Source organism: Gadus morhua, chromosome 13 (genome assembly GCF_902167405.1).
Source record: "Gadus morhua chromosome 13, gadMor3.0, whole genome shotgun sequence".
NCBI classification, from domain to species: Eukaryota; Metazoa; Chordata; class Actinopteri; order Gadiformes; family Gadidae; genus Gadus; species Gadus morhua.
The window spans coordinates 12,556,588-12,573,699 of record NC_044060.1 but is presented as its reverse complement, the minus strand read 5'-3'; the positions used below and the strand labels follow the sequence as shown (position 1 = coordinate 12,573,699).

Below are 17,112 nucleotides of genomic sequence, written 5' to 3'. Positions count from 1 at the left end.
TGCATTAACCAGCAAAAGGCGGATACATATGGGGCATGAGCAGAATCAATGGTCTGAATAATTGGTAAGGTCTTTTAAATATCAACTATCATTTTCAACCGACACTTGGCTCCTATTGATGGATTATCTTGTACGTAATCAGTCGGTATTAGAGGAACTAAAGAAGTGAAGTATTATCCAGAATGAATAATGCCAATGAGTAAGTAAATGAGTAAATGTCACATGCACTTTTAAGACCACGTTATCTTATAGTATTAATTGACAGGCCTCACGGTTAATTGACCATTTAGCAGATGCTTTGTGCTAAAGTGACTTCCAGTTCACTACAATACAACATAAGGATAAGCTAGGGATTTGGATCTTACTCAAGGATGCCTAGTTTGCCTACATGTAGGCTGCGGACATTGGGGATCACACTCCAGTCCCAACTTTCAACAATCTTTTGTGGGCGTATGTGAACACATAATCCTGAAGTCAGACTTACATCTTGTCTGGCTGCAGCTCCCTGAATGGTATGAAGGGGGGTTTTCTCTTTTCTTTGGCTGCTTTAAGGAGTTTGAAGTTGGAGGAGGAGTCGCTGGGGCCCACCGCAGAGGGTCGTACCAGGATGGGAGTGGGCTTGCTGGCCAAGCTGTGTCTTCTCTCTGCAAGAGAGGGCACGACAAGAGTTGAAGCGGTGTGGACAAGGCCGTTTGACAGGAACGGGGTGACCTACTCTGGGGCGACAAGCCGGCATTCAGCATGTTGACCCCGCACACCATAGCAAGATTTGAATAATCAATTCACAGCAATGAACAAGTGAACCAACAAGTCAACAAGGAGATCAATTTGAATGGATTCACTTGTTTACATCCGCTCAAAACAAAATTTGGACAAAAGACCTAATGGCCTCAGGGGCTCCAAGGCTTGTGGTGGAGCCATGCTTCCTCAGAACATCATTATAATGTACACAGTTCACCACGCTGTCACAAATTATCTAAAAATGAATAGGCCGATGTCGTTGATTTGCTGAGTTGTGTACTCACTTTAACCAAATTCTTTTCAACAATGTTCAACCCCGCAAAAATCAATACTTTTTTTATACGATTATGGTCCTTGTCATCATGATTTGATATGATGGCTCATGGCAGCCACAAAGCAAATGCAGTGTTTCCCACACATTGTGCAGGTCACTTTGGCATGACCATAATTGATTTCACATCAATTTTGATCGGCAAAGGTGGTGAAGAAAACCACTCCCATGTTCCCACGCTACTTCATGACGTCATCAAAATTCGTTTTTTGTTGTATTTAGATTAAGGGACCTCTAGCGGCAGAAATTAACATCAACATAACAAATAAGGGAATTTTTTGTAGTTAATCACTTTTTTTAATAACGCTATTTAAATAAAACGCATCAGGATGCCAACTTTGAAATTCAAACTTCTGCAAATATAACTTACTGCGTAAGGTTCATTTACGTCATGAATCACTCATGTCATAGATATAACCATTTATTGTATGAATGGGTAATACAATTAAGTTTTGCGGTATGGTTCCACTCTTTTCCGATGCTCCCTGCTGTAGGATTCAAAGCATGACATTCAGATGTCAGATACAGAATACCAGCATTATACAAAGATATGACACAGGGAGCACTATACAATCCCCCGAGAGTACATCAGATATCTTAAACCATTGTGTAGGTTACTTACAATACAGAGCAGAACTAAAGCGGGTTGAGGCTGGGGTAAAGGTGGGCGACATTCTGCTCAGCACACTAAACTTCCCAGAGTGCGTGTTTGAGATGGAAGGTCTTAAATTGACCTATCAGTGTACGTGCGCGCTAGCTGTCAGCTGATGACCATAGTGTGCTGCACAAATGAGCTACTCCCATACACTGCAAGTGATAAGCTAAATTATGACAGGGACAGGGGTAGAGGCTAGGACGAGTCGCTCACACTGATTCAATTAGATTTGTCATTGTCATACGCAAGTCTCACATTTTTTTGAAGATAAAAAAATGGAAACAAAAGACAATTATAACACGTAGGGTAAAGACAGCAACGTTAAAACCAGACGGGTCTAGCAGCATAATATCAAATATCAATTCTATCTCTGTCCTTTTTATATAGTAGCTACACATCTCCCTTTGAATTCAGACACCACTATATGTCCAAGGTCGTATCATGAGTGGAGTGAGTGAGTGAAGGAGAAGGCAGAGAAAGAGAGAGAGATCGCAAGACAGACGGAGCGAGGATGACAAAGGGAATAGCCAACAAGAAGGTCAACATGACCCCTCAGCTGAAGAACACACACAGACACCAATCAAATGATACCAGAAGAGCCATAAAAGAGCCTTTTGTCCCGGCATGTATATGAAGATGATCAGAATCGAAGCCCTCCACAGAGAGAACACGTTTGGTTGCGGGAAGAGTAGCACGGTGACACGGGCCTAGTTACAGCACTCGTTGGGCTGTCAGGCTACAGCACCGTCTCAGCAGGTGAGCTGCAGACAAGCAGGCAACTGTGATGCTACCGGAATAACGAAGGGGCCACACAAGCACACACATCCACACACGCACTCTGTTCACAAGGGCGATATCAGACCATTAATCCTACCCTAGTCTTTTAGTTTCAACCTCCTCATTTGACATATGCAGCCCTTGAACCCGCACACAACCTCACACCAGGTGGTCACACCAGGACAGGGCCACAGTGCACTGGTGCCTTGTGCCCTCCATAGCAAAAGAATACAAATAGTGAGGAAAAGAAAAAGGACATTAAAAAAAAGGAGCCTCTTCATCCAATTTCCACATGCAGATTGTTCGGTGCTAAAGGGGAATTCCTAGCTTCAAGCGGCGGAGGGCGAGCGAGATGGAAAGTGAACAGAAAAGGCGGCTCCCTGGTAAAGGATACATTACAATACCAGTCTGGCTGGTCAAATATAAACCAGTCTGAAACCTCATTGTGGCGTATGTGGCTCCTATTTTAGGAAACACCACTTATACATACAGGCTCATACAGGCAGCACAGAGTGTAAGGGAACCCCCGGCTTCAGCTTATATTCAAACTATAAAAAAAAAGGTTTTGTGCAGAGAGTTCTACGAAGGTGTGGGGGCGGGGTATCCCCATAGTTATCCCCACGTCAACTTTGTGATACCATTGTGATACTTTGTAGCCTGCGGTCATTGTATACAAGTGTTATAATGAGCAATGTTGTATATGAAATGTGCAACACACAACAGCGTTATACGTCATGTGTCAAGAGAAGCTTAACCCTTTCTGGACGCAGCCATCAACATCAACCGCTGCACAGACAACGCTCCACACATGCACCTCGCCGCCAGTGTCCCGGGGAGTATACTAAAAGGCACTTAGACGTAGCGAAAAGAACGCTACCTTCATTTTGATTAGAGCAGAACGTTCTGCTCCAAATAGGATGGTACTCCTGTTTCCTCTTAATTAAGGTCTTATTTTATGAACGGAGACAAAATGTTGACGTAATAAGGCATATTCCCAATTCAAAACAAAACGTTTTGGTGTTTAGACCCCACTTTAAATTCCCTCATGGCACTCAGCATGTGGAATGTGTGGGGTACATGCGTGTAGGAAGGGGGGCTTTTCAAGGAATAACCACTGTGTGTCCCGTTACTGGCAAATCATGTGCGGTGGTGTTTAGCAACCTCGGCATCACCTCTGCCGTATCACCACCCCCAAGTACATTGCTTTCAATAACGGGACTGCCAACAGTGATTTATTCCGCTTATACCACAGTGACCAATGATGATGAGATATCACAGGTAGTTCAAAGTTATTGGTTTATTAACGACTTTATTTGCGGGAAAAAGAAGATATTATTCTACAGTGCTTTGAGCATTGTTTTTTAGGTCTTCAAGGGGAAAATAACCAATATTAATGTCAGATGTGTAGGGTAAAGATGTCCAACTGTTAAAAGACAGGTGTTCCGCTATTGAAAATAAATGTTATTGACCAATCAGAATAAAGTATTCATCAACACTGTAGTGTAAGGAGCGACTGCTGCTATCGTTAGATTCTCCGGTAGATCGCAGAGAGAGGAAGCAGCAGAGCTTGCAGACTGCCCGCCCCTGCTGGGAGCATCCATGGGAGGTGAGCAAAAAAATAGAAACACCCAAGAGTAGACAGATGGGCATGGATGAACACGCTGCAATCATATGAGGACCACCTCCACGGCAACCGCATCAGTGGCTGCACAACGCGTTAGCCCAGTGGGAGGTCCTCCCGAAGTGACAGAGAGAGAAGTAAGGGGGGGCTTTCAAACGTGAATGTGTGTGTGTGTGTTGCAAAGCTACCTAGTATAGTGCAGCTAGCGAAATGTAGGCCGGTAAAATGTTTTTTTTAGCACTTGCGAGATTCATCCCAACTAAAATATTTAGAGGACATTTTCTTTCTCGCTAATGAGCATACTAATTATTATAATCACATCCCTGCCATATGTCAGCATCATACCATACAAAAGAGGGGCGTGCTAAGGTGGCAAATTGCATGAGAAATTATTTGATGACTTATTTTTGGCTCACTGTGCACAGGCTAAATCACATGTATGATAACAGAAGGGCCCTGGGTATGGTCCAGGTATGCCTCCATCCTATCATTTATCTTGACTGCTGGGTGACAGGCTCACGGGGAGGCATGTGATGGTATAGCCCCCCCTCATGGTTGACCTTGAGAACTGTCCGTTTGGTCATTTTTCATTATAAAACAACTTCACTGCAAGTGAAGACAAATCAGACACCGCATAATAACTCACAGGGCAAGAAAAGACCATCACATATACAGGATCAGCCTCCAGCCTGTTCACAATTCTCAACATCCAATACCACAGGAAGCTGTTCACTTATCTGAATTCTTCCTCTACGGCTAAAAACCAAATGATGGTTCTAGAGATAACCCTAGGAGAGCCGAGTCAACCATGCTAGACTCAAAAGAACCATTGCTGCAAGAACCATCTTCCATCCCCATGTGTACAAACCTCCCCGATATTGGAAATAGTTCCTCCTTAAAACAGGTGGTAGTGCAAGCTGAATGATATAACGTCTTAATGAGGTGGAACAGGCAGCTAAATCATCTCAATCCACCACATGAAACATTCAATTAATATTCAAGTACCAGGCCGGCGTAATTATATCATTTCTTATCACTGCCCTGCCCAATGAAACGATTATTAACTGTTGAAAAGACCCTGTTGAAGAGACGGGGGACGAAAAAGAAAAAGAAACCTGCACACACAGCAGCTTCTTTAAAAAGGAGGCATTTTCGTCACTTAAAAAAAAACTGTTGAAGAAACAAATGTGATTGGCTAAATTAGACACATGGATGGATACGGCGATGGTCCTCTGCGCTGAGACCCTGGTTTAAATGTGCTTTTGGACGACAATCGATGTTCACGGCATCAAAACTCAACAAATGGGACACATTGTGTGCTTTGAAATGTCTGTCATTAGCAAAAATATTTGCCAGGTTTCCCCTTAAAATTATGTTTACCATTGCTTTTACGCTGTACGTGACTTCCCCAATAGTAAAAAGCCAGGATATTGCTAAGGTGAATATTAGGATTTGTTTTTTAAGCACTTTTCTATTTGTTCTAGAGGCTTATTAAGTGCTTTTCCGTGGCATACTGGTGAAAAAAAACCAGTTTAACTGGCCCCGTAGGATGGGAAGTTAAAACACCCACATGCCTATACACAAACACAACCTGCCATCCTAATCTTGACTTTGGAATTGGATAATGCATGAGCAGAAGACACGCATGCAACAGAGGCCATATACACACATCTTTGAGAACACATGACTCCAACCCTTTGCTTAAGAATTGTAAGCATGATACAACAAAGGCTGGAGGCGAGAATTTATCATCTCAGGTTGCCTTGAGAAGAATAGGCCGACTGGGTTAGCGGCATGCTTGAAGAACGTGGAGTTGATACCCGGGAGTATGTGCAAACTACCTCCGCTGGTGCCCTGAAGCCCAGAGCAGGTTTCTTGCAGGGATCCCAGAGGTGCCAGGAACCATGCTGTATCTTCCCCCTCTGCTGATCATCCGTCTTACGTTCCCATACATCAGCCCTGGCCTAGCGCAGAATGGCTTAACCCAGAACTTGCTTCAAAACCCGTCACCATTCAAACCACTCTCAGCATCAAATCGCAGGGAGGGATGGTGTTTGCGTTAAGGGTAGAAAGGTTGAAGAGGCATCTGTGACCACCAAATAGATGACTATTCACAGATTCAATGCGAAGAGCCTTCTATTATAGTGAGCCTCCCGGTTAAGGATTTAATTTATTGTAGAGAGCCGAGTTCCATGGGGTTCCGAATGGCTAGTTATACCCATAATGCCTTGCTTCCTAGCATGATATCTTGATGTACTTTCTATTTTAGAATGACTGGCCTTTCAAATTAACTTTTTATTTTGGTTTCCTTGAAGCCGATGGTATGACAATAGTGATTCTTGGGGACATCCCTAGAAGGTAATTCATACTGCGTGTGTATACAGATATCCTTTCAATCGTTTTCCATGGGAGCCAGCAGATTGATGAAAAGAGATTGTTGTTACGGGCTGTTAAATGGGCCATTCACTATGCCCTCCACTATGAAACGCCTTTAGAGTAAGAGAGGGAGAGCCGGAGACTTACCGTAATGTGCTTGGAAGGCCTGCGGCTTGACTACCTGACTGCAGTGGCTGCACATGACCAGGTAGAAGTCGTCCTGCGCGGGACACTGGCCAAATATGGGCATGTCTGTAGAAGTAGCAAAGATGGCAGAAGTCAGGATGAGGTAAATAAACTAGGGCAGCATTTATTCAGTGCCCTAGCAGGGAGCAAAACTTCATCCCTGTAAAGAGGTACTTACAATGTATTTTAAAATACAACCGTATAGTTACAGGGATTTTCAAAATAAATGATCCCAGACTGAAGTTTTAGTTTAACTCTTCAGTTGAATTTCTTTCCCTGCAGTGGTGACAGTCAGAGAAGCATTGACAATAAACAATTGCAAATAATCGATCTAGATACAGCAACCAGAAGAACCAAGATATTATCTTACTTTTATGCAATAAGTTTTTGCATTTTGGATAATTTTCAATGCCTGTTTATGAAAAAAAACTGCTTTGCAATTACATTGTAAAATATTAAAATATATATATATATATATATATATATATATATATATATAAATGATGTTCTGCTTAGAACTCTTAGATGCAGTTTGATTCCTGGTTTGAACAATTAACATCTTCAAGCCCTATGAGCACCAAAAAAGAGAATAAAGAAAAGCGAAATGTTCATGTACCTTTGCACAAAAGTAATTGAACTAGTCTACAGAAACGTCCAGACATACACATAGACAGGATGCAGTTCTAAATGCAGCACAGTCATCAAGAATGTAGGTGTATTTAATGCCAACTTAGACAGAATTTTCTAACAAAGTGCAAAATCCACACTTGGATGCTATTCTGAGAAAGAACCGTTTTAGATTAGTTGTTATGGAAAAAAGATAGTTACACACTGCATAAATGGCCCATTCCTGACCCAATCGAAACTATATATGAATAATGAACTCAGCAGGCCCCACTACGGCAAATTAAATCAGTCCAAACAGGGTGCAGATAGATCATCCGTCTGAAATTCCTTTCTGAACAGCATAAATCTCATCGCAGTCCAGAGAACTGAATACCGCCAAATTAGGGAGGCTAATTGAGATATCGCCTGGGGCATGGCGAAGAGACGCGTGGAGGGCAGAATTGGAGTTGATCTCCAGTGCACACTCCATCGAGACCGTCAAGGGTCCTCTAGTCTCAGCCTCGCTACTGGTGGAGTCTAAAAGTGATGAGGGCCATTATGAAGCCACTTGAAGAAGGGCCTACCTGGCCGGTTTCCTCAGCCTGGAGGCCATTTGCCGTCTGATGTGGATGAATCAACAAGCCACTGCTTATCTAAGATTGCACATCAGTTTTCAAGTGTCTACTTCAACTGTCATGCAGTAAAAAGCCTTATTTTCACAGCTTTTGGGGATTGCCATGGGGAACGGCAACAGCAGTCTTGTTATGGAGAGGCTTGTGAACAATATAGAATTTAGGCGGGAAATTGCTTTGCCAACATGCATCGCTGAGGGCTTTGCTTTGCTGCAAAAGAGACCAAGTATGCAAAGATAGCTATCATTGCTCATAAACAGTGCCAATTTAAACAGCGCAGATACCAAACTCGAGTTTGGAAGAACCTGCGTACGTGTTTTATCTGTATCAACAATGCAGCGCCCAGTACAGTCTAGTCACTCCTGTCTTATTTCCGGACAGTTTGTGCAATATTCGTTATTTGTATTCTCAGTTTCAATAAACTGCTCCCAGCAGGAATACATTAGAGTCCGAACAAGCAAATGTCTTTTTCTGCTGGCAGGATCAAACAGAACCCACTCTGAATCAGACGGTGTTCTCCATGAAGTGTTCCACTTGCTCGTCTGAAAAAAAGAGAAGCTGCCTGGCTGGGTTGCTGTGCTACTCTGCATGCAGTTCACTGGCACCGACTGTACTGCCGAAATGGCCCGACTTGAAAAGTGGTAGAGCGCCATTGTGTCAGCCTCATTCTGCCTCTCCTTTTTTTCAGTTCCCGTACACAAGGACAAGAAGATAAAAAATGGGTGAAAGAGAAAGTCAGCAACTGAGGCGAGAAACGCGGTGAACATGATCGCAGTGAGAGACCGGCGCGAACGAGAGGCGAACAAGATAGAGGAATGCTTAAAAAGAGGTGAAGGTGGAAAAAGAAAAAAGCTGTGTCCAGACATACGCCCAGGCTTGAGTGAGACAAAGAGAACAGAGGAGCCATGAAACGGAAGGAGCGGGGAGGGCGACAGGCGTGTGTGAGCACTACACCAAATGAGGGAATGAGAGTCCAGTTAATTTCAGCGCCCTCCTCCATGGCAGTGATGAATGATCTAGGTGGAGGAGCAGTATCAGCTCAGGCTGGCTTTAAGCACCGCCGAGCCATCGAAACACACACAAACACACACACATGCACAGACAGACACACAGCAATGCAGAGCCTGACCTGCAGCTGACATTCAATGCTACATTTCCCAGTTATCCCGATTTTCACTCCCTCCTACATAAAAAGAAACTGAAATGGGATCTCTGGGGTAACGTTCAGCATGCACGTCAATATGATAATCTCCAGGGCGTGACGCGCGTGCGTGCGTGTGTGTGTGTCATGCTTGTGTGTTAAAACGCCATCACACCATGGGAGAAACATGGTGGTGAGTCACGGGAGAGAGGTGTAGTCATTCACTTGTAACCCCCCCCCCCCCCCCTCTCATTCACACAGATAAACACACACAGAATGGAGGCCTAATATGCATCTCATGAGGAAAGCCATGGGGTTGGTAACATGACGAAACTGGATGACAACGGTCATACTGAGCAGGGAGAAGGGCATGGCCTTTTCTCAATTGTTCAATAATTTCTACCAGACTGGTTTCCCTTCAATTAGAATGCAAGTAACCAATGCTGTCCGTGCCCTGCTCCCCAAGCACTCTCCCCGACCTCGCAGGCCCATGATCCTGTCTATTTCTAAACAGCATAACCTAAGCACACAGACAATATCTATTTAGGTCAGCCTCCCCCGTAAAGCATCCAAATTGCTTTAGACTGCATTTCATTCATTTTTTATGAATTAATTTGCGGCCATTATATACAATAAGGCGCTTTATAAATGTTATCGTCTTCTCCAAAACGATCGCAAATTATATGGATAATAAGTCATTACACTAGTCAATAATGTATGATGTAAAATAATGTTGCCAAGGCCAATGAATTGCTAACTTAATTGTGCAATTGCCTCAGAAGGTACAGACCACATAGTGAGACAATGTTAATTGACTATTTTACATGTTGGACCAAGGCCCTTACAAATACACCACTAATTAACTCCTTCCATCCTGGATGGGTTGAGTATACGGCTGCCAAGTACTCAAGTATAGGAACCTAACGGAAAACCATACAGGGAAAACATTATTGGACAGACAAAAGCCTTATTGTGTTTCTCTAATGGTATACAATTGACGTATGCTGTATTACTGCAAAGCTCTAGTGCAAATAGTATGTTCAGCTCAAATTCTCAAATTGAACAGAAACAATTCCCATCAGACAGAACGACCATCAACGATTGTTTTGCAGATGGGCCAATTTATACTTAACATCAGGATAAATAGCCTGCAGGGCCAAGAGTGGCGAATTTCCACCTCAACTTCTCATCTGATAGAAGCTGCAAATTACATAGCTGCAAAAATTGATTATAACAATTCTTTTATGAATTTTGAGTTTCAACAGCCTTAAACAGGACCCCCGAAGTCTGCTTACAGGTTTGTTGTCCTAATGGGCCTAACTGAAGCTGTGTGATGTGAATGGCAAAGAACGTCAAACAATGTGTGCATTTGCATACAGTTAACAGAACTTCAAGCCCACCCCATTCCATTTGCCACAAACTAACCCACACAGACTTATCCACTTCCATTTAATTGGGTTATCATTTGTGTCTGTTGTAGAGAGGCAAAGTGGATACGACCTGGATGTCGAGTAAAAAAATAAATAATAGAAGAGATGTTGCATCCTGACTCATGTCATTTTGAGAGCCTTAAGTTGCTGCAGGTCTGGCCATGTGCATCATGATGCATACCTACAAAAGGTACACAACAGAGACTGTAAACAACAAACTGACCGTCGACTAATGACTGCAACTTTTATGATGAACTACGTTTTTAATGCCTTGTATGTTCAGTTGTTGACCAGAACATTATTTATTGGCCCAAACAAAATTTTGTAACTAACTGAATACGATTTTATCTACAAACACAACTTGAAAGAATCGCCAGAAACACATGCTATACACTAGACTTCTGGTGACAAACATCTAATAAATAAACATGACATAAGTGTGTTCTAGCCTGTGAATGCTTTTGCTGTCTCCAGTCTGCGACCATTAAATTATGTCGTGTTAAGATGCTTTAAACATGACTTTATATGTTACCCCTAATGCTTTAATGTGCACGATGAATTAAAACGATGTGTATGTTGAAAGGTAGATATTGCATCAAGCCTCTGGTATACAATGTCGATTTATTTTGCAAGGTATCAACATGCATGCCAGGGCTCTTAACCCTGCCATCCACGTGGTTATTCCAGTGGTTGAGATAACGCGAGTCATTTCAGTGAGTATGGTAGTGTAATGCGCAAATATGTGCAGATGGATGTATAATAAGTTGAAGAACAATGTGCAAGGGATAAAGCCCAGATCAACATGCAATAAAAGGACAAGGGCGAGAAGACATCGCGACAATCCACATAGCTATCCAAACCCGGGACAATAAGGAGAGAACCTTAGAGGGATGTATTTGAGCAAGATATGTGCTACTGGAGTGAGAACCCCCGGGTGTCCCGTGAACCCCCCTATGCATCCCGTGAACCCCGATGCGTCCCATGAACCCCGATGCGTCCCATGAACCCCGATGCGTCCCATGAACATGTGCTACCCTAGCCTTGCTATTGCCAGACCAAGCTCAATCGTAGATTACACCATGGTATGGGGAGGCTGCTGTCGTTTTCTTCAGCACAAGAGGTGTGATCAACGGGCCTAGTTCAACTGACTCTGTACGCAATTGGCTGCTTGCCCGCTTCCCTGTCGTCATTGTGTAAAACCAGCCAATGGCGCGGCAGGGAGAAAAGCCAGCTTGGTGATTGGCTCCCGCAGAAGCGTATCGGAAGCAGAAAGAAATGTATCGCTCCCCTCCAGACCCTGCTGCAGTGCGAATTCAAATCGCCGGCAAAACGGGCTGGGGGTAGCCAGTCTGGTGACACCGTACAACAGAATTTGATGGATCAATGTTTAAAACATTATTGGGTAGGGTTTTAACACTGCCTTTGTTAGAACATATAAAATAAAAATGAAGCCCTTAAACAGTGTGAAACAGTGTCCGTATTCATAATCTTGGACCTGAGGTATCAATAATATTCAGACACTTTCATTTCTTGTAGAAATAGTGTATGACCTGTTGGCACATGTGCTTTGCAGTTGAGCGGTGCTTGTTTAAGTTTGCCAGCGATTTGTCTTCATGCTAGAAGGGGGCTCTGCCACACCAACAGTTTAATGGAACTCTATTTTTAAGATACAGGTTACTAAATATATGTGTAGAAAGCATAAGAGGACAAGAATAGACAACCTATTTGTAAGTAGCCTAGCAGTGTGCTTAACCATTTCATACTATAAAAGTCTAATATTGTAGCTTGAGACATGAGAAAATTGCTTAAATTTTGCCATTGTATAAGATAATATTATTGCGTCATTGATTAAAATAAAGTGTACCCTTGTGCAGTTTCCTTTATCACCAAAAGCATTTAAGGCTTTTTCAGTCAAACTTGGCTAATGCTAATAACGTGCATTTCTGCACCGCATAATTATTTTCTTTTAGAGTTCTACAACACAGCAGAACTCCAAGAATCCCAATTGGCCTATTAATCACAAGGTTTCTAAATACTAAACAATGAAACAGCAATATGACAGTATGTCAGTCTTAAGTACACCTGGGCTATACTACTATATGACCAACACTAGATGGATCAAGTTGTGGATGACCCACATATGAAGTTATTTGAACCTATAAATCCTAACGTCTACAAAAGACAGGCTTGCATAGTCCTATTCGTTACTTTTTGTTCTGTGGTACGGTCGATGTAATCGGATCTTAAATGATATACGCGCATGTGAAATGTAACAATCTTTTTAGTGATGTGCAAAGCCTCAGAATCAAAACACACCTATGGCCAAAAACAAACGCTTACCTTCTCTGCACAAGCGCATGGCTTCTCGGTTCCTCCCGAAGTCTTTTAAACTTTCCTCCGAATCTGCACCTGAATCAAGTCAATCCGATGCACACAAATAAATAGTTGCACTTGCTTGCTTGCTCATGCTGTTGCTACCAGTAGCGTTTCTTCATATTCCCCAAACTGCATGCAATCGGCCAAAAACACTGGCAGCCGTCATGTTAATATTTCGCCGATACGCCCATTCTGAACGGCCCGCGACTTACCGTCGTTGCCGTGAAGTTTGGAAGCATCGACCCAGTTGCTCCAAGGCTGTCCGAACATTATTTCTGGACTAGGCAGGGATCTCCGCTCCGCAACAGTCGCCATTGCTGTGGAGCTTTCTCCCCGCTGGATATGCTGCTGCTGTTGCTGCTTCAGCTGCCTGGCCACTCTGCGCTGTTCGCCCCTGACGTCATCATCGGCCCTTTCCGACATTCTTTCCGCTACAATGTAACAAAACAGGAGTCATCTTAACGTACATGGTCGCTTGTGAGAGAATTCCTATAGCCCCTTATGGACACCAGCGAGCGTGGCTTTGTGCATACATCGTATATTCCCGGTTAGGCAGCGTTTTGTTTTGGTCCCTTTCGCGTAGTACTTATGCTCGCTGAGCCCCTGTGGTTCGAACTCGGTTGTTTCCGTGTACATCTATACATCTTGAGGCAGACATGTATTGACGTAAAAGTTGGCCGGCGAGCAATTCAAGTTCTCACCTCTCAAAGTTTAGATTGGGAAAGCTCTGAAAAACATGTTCAAATGAATAGGCTGCTAGTACGGTCTATCAATGAACAGCACATTGCCCGAGATATTAGTCGTTACTCGGTTGATGGCCCGTATATTATGGCAGGACGCCTAGGGGACAACCTGATTATGGGGGCCCTCAACCCGGTAGACCCCCTAACAAGCACAGAAAATACAGGAAATAAAAATAATTATAATAACGTTAAAATTTCAACCTCGTTCAGAAATACAAAAGTATCTATACACATTTCTTTTATCAGCATTTCTCTTAAGCCTCCCATTTTTTGCAATGTGACATGGACATGAATTTACTGTTTAACATGATGGTGCTGGGTCAGTAGAACAGGAGAGGTACGAAGGGGGGGCATATATTTACGTTTAAGCCCTTTAATTTATTTAATACCTGAAAACGCACTAACTGCATTCTAGAGACTGCATGAAATGGCTGAATGGAAGTTATTGCTAATAATTCAAAAGTATTATGCAATTATATAGATTATCTAATTTAATTGTATTCTTGCTTAAAAGGTGAAGTGTGTAGAATTAAGTGAAATCTTTCAGAACAGGTTTAGCAGAATGGTAGCATAATATTTATCCTGCATTTTTCAATAATAATATAATAAGAAGTGTATAATCCCATGAAAATATAAATCGTTATCCTGGAAAGGGCCCTTTACATATTGATATTAACGTCTCCTCTTACGATACCCGCCATGTTGCACGGCCATGTTTCTACAGTAGCCAAGCATTGACGGCTCTGCAACCCCACCACTAAATCCTACACAATGCACTTTTACAGACACAGTACTGCCATGTTTGCCATAATGTTTGCATCATATATATCAAATAATTAGCAATACGATAGTTCTCTGTATTGCCTTGACCTTACCAGTTACATTTGGTTTTTTAATTACATTTTGATTAATTTGAGAATATTGCGGCAGTAATGTTTTGTTTGATTAACACGTCTACTTTTATACATAGTTTTGCTCCCCTTACCCTTGTTTATTTTCATTAAATATTTCTTCCAAGCTGAGGTCCATTTATTGACACACTTAATACAGCTTTTGTAACACAGTTAAAACCTTGTTGTCCCAGCTCCAAATGGTATAGTATGTAAAGTAATAATAGGCCTCCTGTAGTCCCAATTTCCACCACTAGAGGGAGAGCTATATGTTTGGCGATTTAGCTGGGTAGTGATGAAGTACAATTTTTTTCAGTAAGGGGGGGGGGGGGCATCAAGAGATCACCTACGGCCAAACATACCTATGGCAATACTCTGATATAATAGAGAATCATGTTTAAATCGTCTTCATTTAGTAGTTTGAAACTTGTATGTCCCTCAAATGGTATTTGAAGAAATTATCAGTCATCACATTTTAAGTGAAAATGTGACGTGGAAGATCCAATATCGACGTCTGCTCCTGCATCATTCAAACAAAGTAAGATAGCCATGAGTAGATGCGTTCAGTCGTGGGATCTCCTCCGATTACTAGACTAGGCACCACTTTCAGTTTCTAGATGAGCGGAATTCTGTGTAGGTTTCTCTTCCGGGAAATAAATACATAAATTAAAACAATTAAAGAGACAGTGCCCTCTGGTACCTTGCCAAAGCACTGCATGTGGGAGATATTGTCAGAATTAGGCAAAACTAATGACGATCAGGCTTCATGCTGACATTACACAGAAACTACCCTTAAATCAATTGTGGATACAAACATTAGTTGTAATTTTTTAAAGATGAATACAAATTATTATTGTCTATTAGAATATAATAATAATCCAAATAATTATATTATCACCAGTATATGTATAATTGTCCTGTTGTAGCATCGGGGACTGTCGTCATGGGAACACATACATTGCATCTTGGATCGGCTAGGGAACTGGCCAATTCTCTATTGAGAAGAGAATTAATCAGCCCCCTTGTGTTGGTTCTAAATCTTCAATGATAAAAGTGGTCAATTATTAATTATTTTTCTGTGTTGACAGGTAGTTCTCCATATGGGGAGGATTAGCCCCGTATGTGCCCCCTGCGCTCTGTCTGAACCATTTAACGAACGGCGCTACAATTACGATATTGATTATAGCGCTGGACCCACAGCCCAAATGCAATATCGCCATATAAATTCACTGTAAATTATTAAATGATCAGTTAAATCACCATGTAGGATAAAATAGTTATTGTGTGTGACCTGGAACAGTTTGCTTGGTCTTCTCTTCTATAATTTGCTGTGTCCTGTAATGAACTAAATTATTTTTTGATTGAATATTTATGATTTCAAAGGTCTTCACACATGTCAGATGCAGACTCTCACATGTTTAGCCTTCCTCAATCCCTCTGTGGTTTAATGTGATAACCTCTGAGAGGTGAGACATCGTACCTAGAAGACCTTGTGTTACCTAACCATCACTTAGTGGCCGCACTTTGCTTCCAGAGAAGGCCTCTCATTTCTTTAAGCTTGCAATAGCATCAAAACTATACTTAAAACCACAGCATTGCTCTTCAGCTCTTCATTATTTGGGAGTGATGCTAATTGTCTCCGTTCAGTTGAACAGTCAACTTAGTGGCAGCTTTTTTACTGCAGCTAACTGATAAATGGCTAGATTGCACCCACTATGATACACCTTGTTGTACCTCACCATGCATCACATCTGCCTGTCACTTTTGGGCTGTGTCGTGTGCATGAGGTGACCTTCCTTGCCATCTCAGGCTGACACCTATTGTCCTTGACTGTGGCCTAAGAACATTGAAAACACTTGTATGGAGAGCAAAGACACAACACTAGGGTACAGAGCCCCCTCGAGAAAAGGGTAAAAAAATACATCATTTGTCATCCATCACATTTCACTACACTGGGAATATCGCATGCCAAAGGTGGTTTTCAAAACACATTCCAAGGAAGCGGGTCCAGGTTAACACATGCACCACAACATGAAAACAATGCTCTGATCAATTCAACAGACATTTTGAGAGAAAGTAAAAGTATGAACACTTTTACTCACTTCCCCATCACCACATAAACACCAGTAAGTATATTCAAGATATGTAAAGGGAATATTGTAGCCTCTGTAATGGATGGAACTACACTATATTATAGTTGAAGGCGTGAATAACCCAGCATGTGTTGATACTCAGATTCCATCATTGATTTTAAATCTGTGCATCTTCAGGCCACAATGTTAAGACATCCATGTGTCTGGTTGATGTGTCAAAAGTGGGGAAAAATTAATTGCATATTTGAGAAAAAGCTCAATGGTATGCTACACATTATACATTGCTAGTTAATATGAGCCAATGAGTGTGCCAACATCAGTATAAATAGATACAATTAGAGAAGTAGACTGCCAGCTCCACTGACTCTTTAGGACTTGATAAGACTTCTAAAATCTTTTTTTCAGCATTGTGTTTTTCATAGTATCCATATCCTTCAGAATCGATCTATTTTTCTATTAAGCTGACACTATCCACTGAGGTCAAAACATACAAAGAAATATTATATAGTAACAA

General features: G+C 42.1%; 1 protein-coding gene across 2 annotated transcripts in view; it reads right to left on the bottom strand.

Annotated features, from left to right (window-relative positions):
• atxn7 (ataxin 7) overlaps positions 1 to 17,112 on the bottom strand; it is a 28,430-nt gene that overhangs the window by 9,341 nt on the left and 1,977 nt on the right. For both annotated transcript variants that reach the window (XM_030376007.1, XM_030376006.1), the window contains exons 4-7: positions 13,085 to 13,303; positions 12,837 to 12,905; positions 6,649 to 6,753; positions 485 to 644 (exon numbers count right to left, since the gene is read on the bottom strand). In XM_030376007.1, coding sequence (XP_030231867.1) covers positions 485 to 644; positions 6,649 to 6,753; positions 12,837 to 12,905; positions 13,085 to 13,295 — 545 coding nt within the window. In that variant the 5' untranslated portion in view covers positions 13,296 to 13,303. The remainder of the gene's footprint in view (positions 1 to 484; positions 645 to 6,648; positions 6,754 to 12,836; positions 12,906 to 13,084; positions 13,304 to 17,112) is intronic.